Genomic DNA, 13,993 nt, shown 5'->3' with positions numbered 1-13,993 from the left:
TTGGCTATGAGTCTCAGCATCTGCTTTAATACCCTGCTGGGTAGAGTCTTTCAGAGGTCCTCTATGTAGGCTCCTGTCTTGTTCCTTGTTTTCACCTTCTTCTGCTGTCTATCCTTTTTGCATTTCTGAATTGATCATCTTACCCAGGATCCTTCTCCTTGCTGAGCTTCTTTAGGTGTACAGATTTTAGTATGTTTATACTATATTATATGTCTAAAAACCACTTATAACGAGTATATACCATGTGTGTCTTTCTGCTTCTGGGATACCTCATTTAGGATGATCTTTTCTAGTTCCCACCATTTGCCTGAAAATTTCCTGATTTCCCTGTTTTTAATTGCTGAGTAGTATTCCATTGTGTAAATGTACCATAATTTCTGTATCCATTTCTCATTTGAAGGACATCTGGGTTCTTTCCAGATTTTATCTATTATGAATAACTCTGCTACAAATATGGTTGAGCAAATGTCCTTGTTGTATAAGTATACAGCATATTTTGGGTATATGCCTAGGAGTGGTATAGCTGGATCTTGAGGAAGCACTATTCCTATTTGTCTGAGAAAGTGCCAGATTGATTTCCATAGTGGTTGTACCAGTTTACATTCCCACCAGCAATGGAGGAGGGTTCCCCTTTCTCCACATCCTCTCCAACATGTTTCATCACTTGAGTTTTTGATCTTAGCCATTCTGATGGGTGTAAGGTGAAATCTCAGAGTCATTTTGACTTGCATATCCCTGATGACTAGGGATGCTGAACATTTCTTTAGGTGTTTCTCTGCCACTCGATATTCCTCTACAGAGAATTCTCTGTTTAGCTCTGTACCCCATTTTTTAAATTGGATTACTTGCTTTGTTGTGTTTTAACTTCTTTAGTTCTTTATATATTCTGGATATTAGTCCTCTGTCAGATATAGGGTTTGTGAGCATCCTTTCCCAGTGTTTTATTTTCTAAATCTTCATGCTACCTGGTTAGAGCTTAAAATATGTAATGGCGTAATAAATTGTCCTCATTTTGTATTACACTATCATAATTTGAATCTGATATTCTAAGAACCAAACCACTTATTTTTGTCTTCATAACCAGCATTTACTGCAGTCTTGATTTTTTTTCTGTGATTCATAAATTCAAAGACAATAGAAAAATAGCAAGTTTTTTTTTCTTTTTTTCTTTTGAGCAGCATCTAAATACACAAGAGCTAATAACAGGACTGAAAGAGACCGAATAGAACTTCTCCAGGATGCAGAACCTCTGGATTTTAATGCTGAAACATTCACTGATGATTCTCTGGAACCAGAGCCAGGAAGGTAAGTTCTGGCTATGTCATTTGACTCCAGTATGCCTCTGAAATTTTAACAATGTACTGACATAAGGATCTTGAACACAAAAGGTAATTAAGCATAAAAAAATATATTGGGCTGAGGATCCAGGTTGGTGGGAGTGTGCTTGCCTGGAATGCACAAGGCCCAATTGAACGCCCTGCATAGCAAGCCAAAAATATGAAGTAATACTTAATACCTTTTTTTGTTTGTTTGTTTTGCTTTTTTGAGACCAAGTCTCATATAACCCAGCTTGCTTTCTAGCTTGCCTTCTAGTAGCTGAAAGGATTTTGCTTGGGTCCCCTGCTTTCACCTCCTATTACAGGCATGCACCACACTCAGTATTTTTAGTCCTGAGGAGTTAAGCCTAGGGAGTTGTATATGCTAGGCAAACATTTACCAACTAAACTGTGTCCTTAGCACTTGATACCTTTTATACTCTCAATATTTTATATTTTTAAAATTATGACATTCTTCTGGGTATGGTGATACCTCCCTGTAATCTCAGCATCTGAGCTGCTAAAATAGGAGGAACAAAGTGAGTTTGAGGCTACCCTAGTCCACATAGTCAGTTCCATGCCAGAACAAGAAATACAGTGAGTAAACTTTGCTGAAGAAAAACACAGACCAAACCAAAAATTATGCCATTCAGTCCTTATAACGGAAATAGGTTTCTTTATTTAGCAGTAGTGACATTAAAAATAAGAAGGAAGAATGAGATAAAGAATAAGGAATCATGACTATATTTATATCTCTTATTTGACAGTTCCATTTATGAAATTTATTATCTTTAAGCTCTATCTGTATATCTAATATGTTTTGTTGTCAGAGACAACATAAACATTTTAACATTTTATTTTATTGCAAAATTCTGTTTTTAAAGGTTTAGAGCTTTTATTTAGTCCCTCTTCCTTTTTTATTTTTATTTTTTATATTTACAGTTTATTCACTTTGTATCCCAGCTGTAGTCCTCTCCCTCCTCCCCTCCCAATCCCACCCTCCCTCCGTCATCTCCTCCTATGCCCCTCTCCAAGTCCACGGATAGGGAAGGTCCTCCTCCCCTTTCATCTGACCCTAGCCTATCAGATCTCATCTGAACTAGCTGCATTGTCCTCTTTTGTGGCCTGGCAAGGCTACCCCCCCATCCAGGGGAGGCGGTCAAAGAGCCAGCCACTACGAAAATTCTTAATGGGTTAATGTCCTCAAATGTTCAGTAATTTACCTGGAATTGCATAGTTTAAGTAACAAATCAGGCATTTTAACTCCAGTACTCTGACTACAGAGTCTATGTCTTCCGTTGTTTTCTGTAAGAAATAATAAAACAAAAAGTATAAAAACAGAATTACTATATGACCCAACTCTGCCACTGCTTATATCCCCAGAAGACTCATAAGTGGGCATACCACAGATACTAGCATGTATATATCTACTGTTCATTGTTTGTAGTAGCGAAGATATGGAGCCAGCTGAAATGTCCACCAGCAGATGGAAAGGTTAAAGAAAGTGTGAGCCATAGATACGAAGGGATTTTATTCAACCATAAGGAAAAATGTGAACACAACTTTGCGAGAAAATATCTGTAACTAAAAATCATCTTAAATGAAATAAGCCAGACTCAAAAGGTCATAAAAGTAAGAGAGGGACTAAGAGAAATGGAAAAGATCTTAAGTGGGGTGGAAGAGAGAAACGAGAGTAATGGCATACATGTGATATCAGAGGGGAGGACTAAGTGTGGGGAAGAAGAAGAACAGCAAAAAAGGAATGGGTTGCAGATAACAGGAATATAAATAAAATGTAACAGGCTGAGTGTGTGTGTCTGTATGTGTGTACAAACATATATGTGTGTATAGGTATATATATAGTTGCTAGTTGATTTAAAGTTAAGTCCTTTTGGATTATAATTTTGGAAATATGGTTCTACATTTGGCTGTTGAATAAATTTATACTCTATACATTTTGTAATCACTTCCTTTTAACGTTTTCTTATTTTTCTTTACTTTTGATAGTTTAGATAATTTTTGTATGTTTACTTTTTAGGTATCAACCTGGTGGACGATATCTCTCCATGTCTTCCAGCGTAATATTTGAAGATATCTAAAGTCTGAAGAAATTCATGGTCAATGCATCAGCTCAGCCTTTCTGAACATCTTTGCACCCTGCAATTCCTCTGTACTCTATGAATAGTGTGAGGGTAACAAAAAAGCCATTGAAAATGGGTCACATCTTAACAATATTGGGTTATTGTTTGTCGAATAGAGTGTCTTCTTTTCTGATAGTTTTTATTGCATACTATCTGAAGTGTCTGCCTTAGAAGTGTAGTTCAGTGGAAGGATTCAATTCATGATAAACATAGAACTCAGTTGGTTTCAAGTTAATTTTTTTAGGATAGTTAATTTAAAGTCCGAGGAAGCCACAGTCATACTAAATACTATAATTTTATAACTTTAATTTAAATTCTTACTATTTCTAAAAAAAAAAAGTATGTTCAACCTATATTTCCCAAAGAAGTGAGAGTGAACTGAGACCTCAGATAATTACCATATTTACAAAACTCATGTCTTAAAACAAGGCTTACTTACAGACATAACTGAATGTAAACAGCTCTTCCTCAGTTCTGTATACAAAGTCATGGGATTTTGCATGTATAATTAAGATGATTCTTCAATTGATAGTATTAGTGTCTTTAACGTGTGTGTTTAATTGGGTGAAGTATTATTCTTTTCAGTCTTTGTAGCAATTGGATCTTTTTATGGTTTTGATATTATTGCTTTGTAAAAGATTGCAATTTCAGAGAAAAAATTCACCTTTAGCATTTAGCATATTGACTTGACACTAATCATTCCATCCAAGAAAAATCGTGTTAATGGTGAATAGGTTTCTTGTTTGTTTGTTTTATAGCCAAAGAGTTCTCCAAATTCTCTAATACTTAAAAGATGCCTGCTAACGCTCCTTAAAAAAACAGAACAAAACAACTGGCTATTCTGGCTATTAAATGGTAAAAAGAAAAATAATCCATTTATGATTATTGCTAGCACTTAAATTTTAACTTAGGAAAAAAAATCAAAGTATTAGAATGGAAATGTGTAGCAATAACTTGTTTGCTAAACATGATTATTATTTTAAATTGGTTATTTCAACCTTTGCATATAAACCAAAGTTGGGTGTTATGTTTTAAAGAGTCAGTGTTTTGTTACAAAGTGAACATGTTTGCAGGGGTTATTTTATGGTCCTGAACTATTTGTGTCCCTTACAGAATCCATTCTTCATGGGGTGACCAGATTTGAACTTGTCAAGGACAGTCTCACACTATTTGCCTTGCAATTAATACTAGTGCCCAAATGTTACTGTCTCATATGCTGAGGACCGAGTTCTGTGTAGGTACTGAAAGGAAGGATGCAGCGTCCTCATTATCTTTTTTTTAATGGTTGTGCATTTTATGACCTTTCAAATGATCTATTGATAAGTGATTATCAATAGACAGATTTACTCCGAGTTGATGATCGTGCAGCCTGTTCAATCCTACGATGCACATGCACATAGCCTTTTACTGTGAAATGCGGTCAGGGAGCTGTTGACCAGAGCAGCGATAATGTAATGTTTATAATTTCATGATTGGCTCCTGGATTACGGAACCTTTCAGTGCCTCGGTTTCTTCATTTTCAGAATGAAGGATGTACTTGCTACTTACCTACTGATCTACCTCACGAAACTGTTGTGAGGGAGTTAAGTTGATGATTAAATGCTGGGGTTTAGAAAAACAAAGCAAGTTTTCTGCTGTGCTGCTCCTTTTTTTTTTTTTTTTTTCCTTTCTTTCTTTTTTTAAAGTAGTACCTTGAAGGGATAGGGATGATCATCACAGAAAGGGGTCTTTGAGAAACTTAAACATCCCTAAAGAGAAATGAATTAATTTGTCTGAAGTTTCTGAAATAGTGTCTCATCATTTGTTTTGTAGGTTTACTTTGAAATATTTTTCTTAAATATGTTTTTTTGTTAATTTTTTTCCTTAATACTCAGATGCTTATGTCAGAGTAGAAGGATAAAAAGAGAAGAAATTTCCAGTTTTATAACGAACTGTCATAATGCGCTAAGACAAATTGATAGTGATGTGGAGGAATTCAGGTATTTTCTTTAAGGCTGCACTAACAGAAACATATATACATATACCTATACTTCACAAATACTGTCTATCCTTATGGGGTTTTTTTGTTTTTTTTGTTTTGAGCTATTGCCACAGTGAGTTTTTGTTATTTCAATGATCCAAAGTGTTCGAAATTTTAAGGATTCTCTTACAGGATTTTGTATGCAATCATAAGAAAAGTTACTTTGTTGGGTAAATTTGAGTTTACAAGGCAGCAATTTTGCTGGACAACTTGATTTTATTTCTGAGGAATTAAGTTAATATTTATTAATCCATTTGTGTACAGTATTGACAGTATGTACAGTAGTTTTCTTATCACAGACACTTACTAACTTTTAATGATACAGTCACAAAAATATTACTACAGAATTCATATGTTTTATGTGCAAAGTAATTTTCTTAAAGAATTATTTCTGGTACTTTTTATGTCGTTCTTACATGCTAACAAATATCCGAACAGAGTTGTCTGAAGTGTTGGTTTTTTGAAACAGAGTCTCATATAGCACAGGCTGGCCTCAAACTCTGTACAACTAAGGATGACCTTGAACTCCTGATCCTCGTCCACCTCCCAAGTTCTATGATTGCAGACATGTGCCGCATCACCCAGATCAATATTTTTAAAATAATTGTTAGTTAAGAACATTTAACAAGTTAATAACTCAAAATAAGTATTGCAGAAAAAAATCTATAAATTTCAAGAATCACCTATATGTATTGTTTAATTTATTTTTTAAAAAGACATAGCCTTTTAATTAATAGTACATTTTTGTAAAAGAATTTTCAATAAGAATCAAAATATAAAAGTAATTATAAATATTTGCTAGTGCCCCACATGCATAGAATTTTAGAATAATTTCATCCCCAAAGGGTCTCATTTCACAAAAGTGATAAGAGTTAAATCAAAGCATGAAAGGTTCCCATCATAAAACCAGATTAGATTCAGTAGTCGAAGCATCCAAAAAGAAATATTGCTTGTTGATATGTTTTTGCCTCTACCACTTAAATTGTCCTATCTAAAAATATAAGCGTATGTCCAAGTTAAGTGTGGTTAGGAAAGTCACTGTGTGTTTTTTAATATGTATTTTAGCATGCTAATGGACGGATTTTATTACATTTATTTACAGACCTCATACCTTTCAAACGGGAATGTTTTTGATAGTATATTGATTACCATATTAAGGGGAAAATAAAAGGTATAATTACAGTTCAGGCTGTAAAGTAAGAGTTATACTTAGAATTTGAATGAGCCATGCCTGAAAAATCACAAGGATGATAGTACATTTTTTCTAAGAGACAAAACATGTCCCTGAGAAGTCATAGCACACTTGAATTTTCAAAGTGCAATGGGCTGTACAATATTTAATTTTATAAGCCAAGAAGTAAATGCATTTAGGGTTTGCCCTTTTGTGCCTCTCACTCCCACCTCCCTCCTTCCCATCTCTCTTTATCATATACCTTTCAGAGTGCTGACAGATTTCTCTCTTTGTCTGTTTTATGTACATACCTGTTTTGAAGAGCAGTGCACTCAAAGGGAGCTACTTCTGACTTCAAACCCCGCCCCTTGAAATAGCAGTGTTGCACCTAAAGTAGCACAGCAGATGTTGCTGGACTAGGAGCAGCGACAGGATAGAAGCCTGCTGTGTACTAGCTGTAAGGAGGGCACTGCAGTAAAATTACTGTCACTGTAAAAATCTGTATAGAATGACTTTAAAATACCCAACATTAAGAACTGTGAGATACTTTATCATAAAAAGGAAGTCATAACAATGCACATGTTTAAGAATGGAGCAATATAAAAGGGTTACGGGAGCAGTGAAATGAATTCTTTTTGGATGGTACTTCCAAGCCAGTGACTTTTTGTGGCTAGGGACTTGGAAGATTAGGCAGTTTTAGCACCATTTGCCAGTCCTGTGAGCTACCTGCCCAGTGGGGCAGGCACTGCCCTCCTTTCCAAACTGCCAACAAAGCATGCTCTCACCTCCACTTTCTTCCATTTCTTCCATATTAGCTGTGGTGAAAACAACAAAATTCCGTTTTCAAATCACTTACTACCTATTGAGATCAGGTGAAGTCCTGCTATAGTTTAAAAATTTCTTAATAAAATAAGACTTGGCATAATTCTGTCATGGCTGTCCTAAAAGATGTTTTGGTTTCCCAGAAAAGCTTTTCTTTTGTGGTTATATTGATTATTTAAAAGATTTTTACTGTGCTTGGTGCAAAAGAGTAGGGAGAGTGCCTGACTGAGGCAGACATGTGTGAGGCAAACTGACAGCATTAGATTAAAGTACACAGCATTTGGAGTTGGTATTAGGGCAAAAATCTTCTGTCTTTATTGAAAGAATACTGGCTAATATCTTCCCTGTTAGGCATGCCAAGTTGTAGGGGAGAGACTGTGTTATTTATTTTTAAAACAATCCAATGGATTTGTTCTTTTGTGTATTTTGGGAACAACTTGAAGGATTTTTCTCATTTTAGAAGATAGAGAGTATGTATTCCTATCTTTTAAATCGCTATAGCCTAATATATAAATTATAGCATTGAAAAGTACAAAAGCTCTAATTATTGATGTTATTTCCTGGTATTTAATTTTTATAAATGTTTTTGTAAGTAATTGTAGTATTGCTTTTAAATAGTTTTAAAATCATCCTTAAGTAAGTTCTGACCCAACATACTGCCTTAGTACGATATTCTAAAGTGCAGTATTCTGATGTGAATTTAAAACATGCCTATACTTCCTTAGATCTTTATATGTACGTATATACACACCAGTACCCAAGAAAAGCATACCATAAGCCTGAGTTCCACACTGCATTGATGAAGAGCTTGGTATTTTGCCTTCATATAATTCAGTTGTCTATGTGAAATAGAATTTAAATTGTTTCAAATGTGTATCCAATCACAATTTTCAAAATGTAACTCTTCATTTGGGGGTGCATGATGCCAAGTTTATCTTTAATTGGCCTTTATTACTGGATGTATAACAAGGGATGTTTTCCTACCTGGTCAGTAGGTTGTAGACTTAACTATCTTTCTGCGTAGCTTCCAACTACATTTTCAAATCTATATTTGGGAAAAACTGCAAAGTGCTATCAGTAAGTAAGTTAGCATTTTGACCTTATCTATGCATAATGTTTCTTAGTTTGATTTTGACAAACTCCCTGACTCACAATTCCCTTGTAGCATTGTAACTTACTGTGATGTAATGAATTTTTGAAATGTTTATATGATTCATTATTAAAATATAGGATATTATGTAGCTTTGCATGAAATAAATGACATCTCTATGAGCTACAATTTTGTTGATTACTTCAATGCATCCTACTTCATTGAGGTTAAACTGTTTTGAGTAGATCTAAGTGTTCTTTATTCTTTAGAATTCGTTGTCAAATTTTATAAAACATTAAAGATGAATAAATAATTATGCCCTAAAATAAATAGGTATACTCTAGTGTCTGCCCTGTCTTGTGTTTACAATGAAAACAGAAGGAAACTGAAACTTGATGTGCATGTTAGGTACAGTGAAAATGGAGAAGCAATAGAAAGTTAACAAAACCAAAGTTGGCTGTTTCAAAACCATCAATAAAAGTGATAAAACTCTAGCCAGCCTAACAGGAAAACAGAACAGGTTTCATTCCCGTGTGTCCAGTATAAACAATTGGTATAAAGGAGTGGAGCTGCTGCTGACTCAGTTCCCGAAGGTCATTTCTGATTCATAGGAGTTTGATTACGGCCAGCAGGATAAGGATCAGCCCAGCAACCCTTTATACTTTCAAGGGTTGGGACAGATACAAGGCAGAAGGTGAAGGGAAAGAAAAAGGAGAGGAGAGAAGACTGGCAGAGCTGTCACCCAGCTCTGTTTGCTTTTGTAGTTAATGCCTTTGGCTTAGAGGGGCTGTCCACTCTTGTGTGGTGGGTCTCAGCAGCTTCTGTTGATATGGTGAGCACTTCCAGGCTCTTGGACCACAGAGAAAGGCCTTTCCCTAGTTGCACAAGAAATTCTTTTTTTTTTCTTTCTTTTTTTTTTTTTTAAATAAATTACAGTTTGTTCACTTTATATCCCTGCTGCAGCTCCCTCCCTCATCTCCTCCCATGGCCCTCCCCAAGTCCACTGATAGGGGAGGTCCTCCTTGCCTTCTCTCTGACCCTAACCTATCTGGTCTCATCAGGAGTGGCTGCATTGTCTTCCTCTGTGGCCTGGTAAGGCTGTTCCCCTCCCAGGGGGAGGTGGTCAAAGAGCCAGCCACTGAGTTCATGTCAGAGATGGTTCCTGTCAGGAAATTCTGAAGCTTATTTCCCGAGCTGATTAAATATCTTCCAGTTCAGGACAACAGTGAGAACAGGGGAGTGCTTACAGCAGTGGAAGTGCCCTGGACTGAGCAGGGTGAGTTGAGCACTCAGGCCATTCAGGTCTTTTGAGACCCATCTGTGCTCCTCCAGAACTGCAGGCAGTTTTTGAAATTCATGTAGGCTGTTAGTTTTCCTGCTCTCACACCCATCCACTTTGTTCCTCTTCCCTCCAGACTCTCCTTTCCCACCCCTTTCATCTCCCCCTCCCCCTCCTGGTTCACTTGTTTCTCTTTCCTCCTGACTCTCCTTTCTCACTGCCTCCCTACCCTATCCCACTCCTTTCATCTCCCTCTTCCCCTTCCTGGTTCTCAAGTGGCATGGCCTAGGAGTACCTTGAACTTTTTTTTGCTCTTTCACCCCTTCACTCCTGAGTGAGTGCTGGGATTACAGGCACAAACTGCCAGGCCTACTTTTTTCTTTCATTTTGAGCCAAAGGAAATAAGGGCAGCAAATAAACCAGGATAAAGAGGACATCCCAGGAGAGAGCAGCCTTGACCCATGGAGAGCCCTGTAAGGCACCTTTTTTTAAAATTTATTTTTTATATTAATTTCAGTTTATTCATGTTGTATCCCAGCTGTAGCTCCCTCCCTAATTCCCTCCCAATCCCACCTTCCCTCTCTCTTATCTCCTCCCAAGCCCCTCTCCAAGTCCACTGGTAAGGGAGGTCCCCCTCCCCTTCCATCTGACCCTAGCTTATCAGGTCTCATCAGGACTGGCTGAATTGTCCTCCTCTGGCCAGGCAAGGCTGCTCCCCCCTCAGGGGGAGGTGATCAAAGAGCCAGCCACTGAGTTCATGTCAGAGACAGTCCCTGTTCCCATTACTGGGGAACCCACTTGGATACTGAGCTGCCATGGCTACATCTGAGCAGCGGTTCTAGGTAATATCCATGAATGGTCCTTGGTTGGAGAATCAATCTCAGAAAAGACCCCAGTGTCCAGATATTTTGCTACTGTTTCTCTCCATGTGGAGCTCCTGTCCTCTCCAGGTCTTGCTATCTCCCCATTCTTTCATAAGATTCCCTGCACTTTGCCCAAAGTTTGGTTATGTGTCTCAGCATCTGCTTTGATATACTGCTGGGTAGTCTTTCAGAGGCATTCTGTGCTAGGCTCTTGTCCTGTTTCCCGTTTTCTCCTTCTTCCAATGTCCATCCTGTTTGTCTTTCTGAGTGAGGATTGATCATCTTACCCAGGGTCCTCTTTCTTGCTTGTTTTTTTTTTTTGGGGGGGGGGTGTACATATCTGTGTAGGTTTATCCTATATTTTATGTCTAATATCCACTTATAAGTGTGTATATACTATGTGTGTCTTTCTGCTTCTGGGATACCTCACTCAGGATGATCTTTTCTAGATCCCACTATTTGCCTACAAATTTCATGATTTCCTTGTTTTTAATTGAGGAGTAGAATTCCATTGTATAAATGTACCACAATTTCTGTATGCATTCCTCCGCTGAGGGACATCTGGGTTGTTTCCAGGTTCTGGCTATTATGAATAAAGCTCATTGGCACAGGAGACAACTTCCTGAACAGAACACCAACAGCACAGGCTGCAAGATCAACAATAAATGGGACCTCAAGAAACTGAAAAGCTTCTGTAAAGCAAAAGACACTGTCGTTAGAACAAAACAACAGTCTCCGGACTGGGAAAGGATCTTCACCAACCCTGTATCTGACAGAGGGTTAATATCCAGAATATATAAAGAACTAAAGAAGTTAAAAAGAACAACAAAGCAAGTAATCCAATTAAAAAATGGGATACAGAGCTAAACAGAGATTCTCTGTAGAGGAATATAGAATGGTAGAGAAACACTTAAAGAAATGCTCAACATCCTTAGTCAACAGGGAAATGCAAATCAAAACGACCCTGAGATTTCACCTTATGCCTATCAGAATGGCTAAGATAAAAAACTCAAGTAACAATACATGCTGGAGAGGATATGGAGAAAGGGGAGCCCTCCTCCACTGCTGGTGGGAATGTAAACTTGTACAATCACTTTGGAAATCAATCTGGTGCTTTCTCAGATAAATAGGAATAGTGCTACCTTAAGATCCGGCTATACCACTCCTAGACATATATCCAAAAGATGCTCAAGTACACTAAGGAAATTTGTTCAACCATGTAAGGTACCTTTAAATAACAGAATCAGGGACCGCTGAAAGGAGGCAGGGGTCATCTACTTCAGCCACTGTCTTGATTTCCTGAGTGAAAGTCTTATTTCAGAGAAGTGAGGCATCCTTTGCAAGAGTTAAACTGTCCTTGGCTCAAAGAGAAGTTACTCAAGATCTCTAACTCCAGTAGATGGCCCTACACATCTGTGCACATACTGTAGGCCTTGAGATTTGGTGGGTAAAAGTGAAAACAAATAAAAAAGAAATTGTGGGGAGGGCAGTGATTTGAGAGAAATTGAAGGTGTTGGAATGGGGTGTGGGGACTTGATCAAAATACATTGTATAATTAAAAAAAAAATCCCTCTTAAGTTTTCAATCATCTTCCCCTCCTTAACTTTTAACATTCATGGGGAAGAGGAAGCCTTCACATTTGATTCCCACCAGTACAATTATTTCCTGAGTACATGGTGAGATGCAGCATTGGAGAAACTCACCACAGTGACGTGGAGACCAGGAGTCAGAACAGGAGATCAATGATGGAAGATTGTCACAGGTCAAGGACAGGTAGGCAGGCCAGGGCATGTGGCTGCAACTGACAAAGTTCATCTTCCTCTTCTGGCAGCTCCCCATTCGCTAGCCTTCCTCTCCTGTAGTGATCTCTCTACCTACTCCAGAGCCTCCATTTTCATAATTTCGTAATGCACGTTGAGCATTTTACCCAGGTGGAAGCCACTCTCTACAAGGTTCTTCAAGGTTGCAGTCATGTTACCATGTTTGCCGGGGAAGAGCGCTGCTGTCAGGAATCTTTCTCACTAATTCTTAGTCCCTTCTTTAGGCAGACCACTGTTACACAAGGGTGTAGAAAAAGTTCATTTCAGTCATCTGAGTGAAAAAAGAGAAAAACATACATAAAACGTCTATGTGGTGTGTGTGTGTGTACGTGTGCCATCAGAAAGCTTTTGAGGTCCAGTCAACTAAGTCTCCATGTGGTTTGTTTCTCCCTTAAATAGACTTATACACTATCACATGAAATTTTCTATTCGGTATAAATTACTTTGATAAATGATGTTTTATAATAATATATTAATGTTATATTTAGTAATTTAGTTAATTTAATAATATAATTTGTTTAGTTAATAGTATGACAATGTTATAAAAATTGCCAATCGATTGGATGGCGTCTGTGATGGTCAATTTTGATTGTCAGCCAATAAGGCATATTTTGATATATCTATGAAGTCATTTCCAAGGAGGAAAGGCCCACTCTGACTGGAGCATCATCACCTCTTAGGTAATGTGGGTAAAATTGTTTGTGTGTCAGTCTGGTGAACAGAGTTCAGTCTCTAAAACCCATGTAAGGTGGAAAGAAAAAAAAAACAACTACAATTTAATTTAAAAAGAAAACAACTACAATTTATTTTTTTAAAAAAGAAAGAACTACCTCTGCTTTTATAAATAAAATTTTATTGGCACAGAAAAAAACAACAACATATAGTTGCCTTCTGATCATTGCACAGGCCCTAAGGCACATGCACCCACATATACAGTATGCACACATTTAATAATAAAGAAAATAAATAAAACGGACATGAGCAAGCCCAAGCTTGGCTACATGGTGCTGACAGGTTTTGCCCTTTCACCCCTTTTCCTTGCCTTGCTAAAACCATTGGATACATTTCTAAAGCTAGTCCCCAAGGACTGTTCCCTTATTTGTCCACTGACTCATTCCTGAGACAAAACTTCAGGTCTAACAAAGTTACTTGGCTAATATGTCCAACCAGGATTTACCAAACTTATTCTAGCACAGACTCCCCCTTTTTCTCCTTAAAAACCTACTCCTGCAAAAAGAAAAAAAAAAAAAAACAACAAAAAAAAACAAAAAACGCTGCTTCTACTGCTGCTTGTTTTTTGCCTTTGCAGACCCCACCCCCACCCCACCCCACACCCCACTCCCTCACCTCCACCTTGCTCCTCCAGGGTAATAAGTCCTTTTTGTGCTGCGAATTTGGTGTCAAGGTGTGTTCTTTACTAACTCCAAGGGGACCCAACTTCCTTACAGACAGTGAGACATTAGACATGAGA

At 37.5% G+C, this 13,993-nt stretch overlaps 1 protein-coding gene and 1 long non-coding RNA gene across 4 annotated transcripts in view; one reads left to right on the top strand and one right to left on the bottom strand.

The window, feature by feature from the left end:
- The window catches only part of Lmbrd2 (LMBR1 domain containing 2), a 58,828-nt gene extending 49,925 nt beyond the window's left edge, over window positions 1-8,903 (top strand). For all 3 annotated transcript variants that reach the window (XM_021663834.2, XM_060380477.1, XM_060380478.1), the window contains 2 exons: window positions 1,179-1,305; window positions 3,355-8,903. In XM_021663834.2, the coding sequence (XP_021519509.1) occupies window positions 1,179-1,305; window positions 3,355-3,415 (188 nt within the window). In that variant the 3' untranslated portion in view covers window positions 3,416-8,903. The remainder of the gene's footprint in view (window positions 1-1,178; window positions 1,306-3,354) is intronic.
- LOC132653127 (uncharacterized) overlaps window positions 1-13,993 on the bottom strand; it is a 64,747-nt gene that overhangs the window by 16,330 nt on the left and 34,424 nt on the right. The window contains exon 2 of the long non-coding RNA XR_009590846.1: window positions 12,406-12,793. This is a non-coding gene — a long non-coding RNA (uncharacterized LOC132653127). The remainder of the gene's footprint in view (window positions 1-12,405; window positions 12,794-13,993) is intronic.

Source organism: Meriones unguiculatus, chromosome 3, assembly GCF_030254825.1.
Source record: "Meriones unguiculatus strain TT.TT164.6M chromosome 3, Bangor_MerUng_6.1, whole genome shotgun sequence".
Taxonomy (NCBI): Eukaryota; Metazoa; Chordata; class Mammalia; order Rodentia; family Muridae; genus Meriones; species Meriones unguiculatus.
The sequence above is the reverse complement of the archived record's forward strand: the minus strand, read 5'-3'. Positions and strand labels throughout refer to the sequence as shown.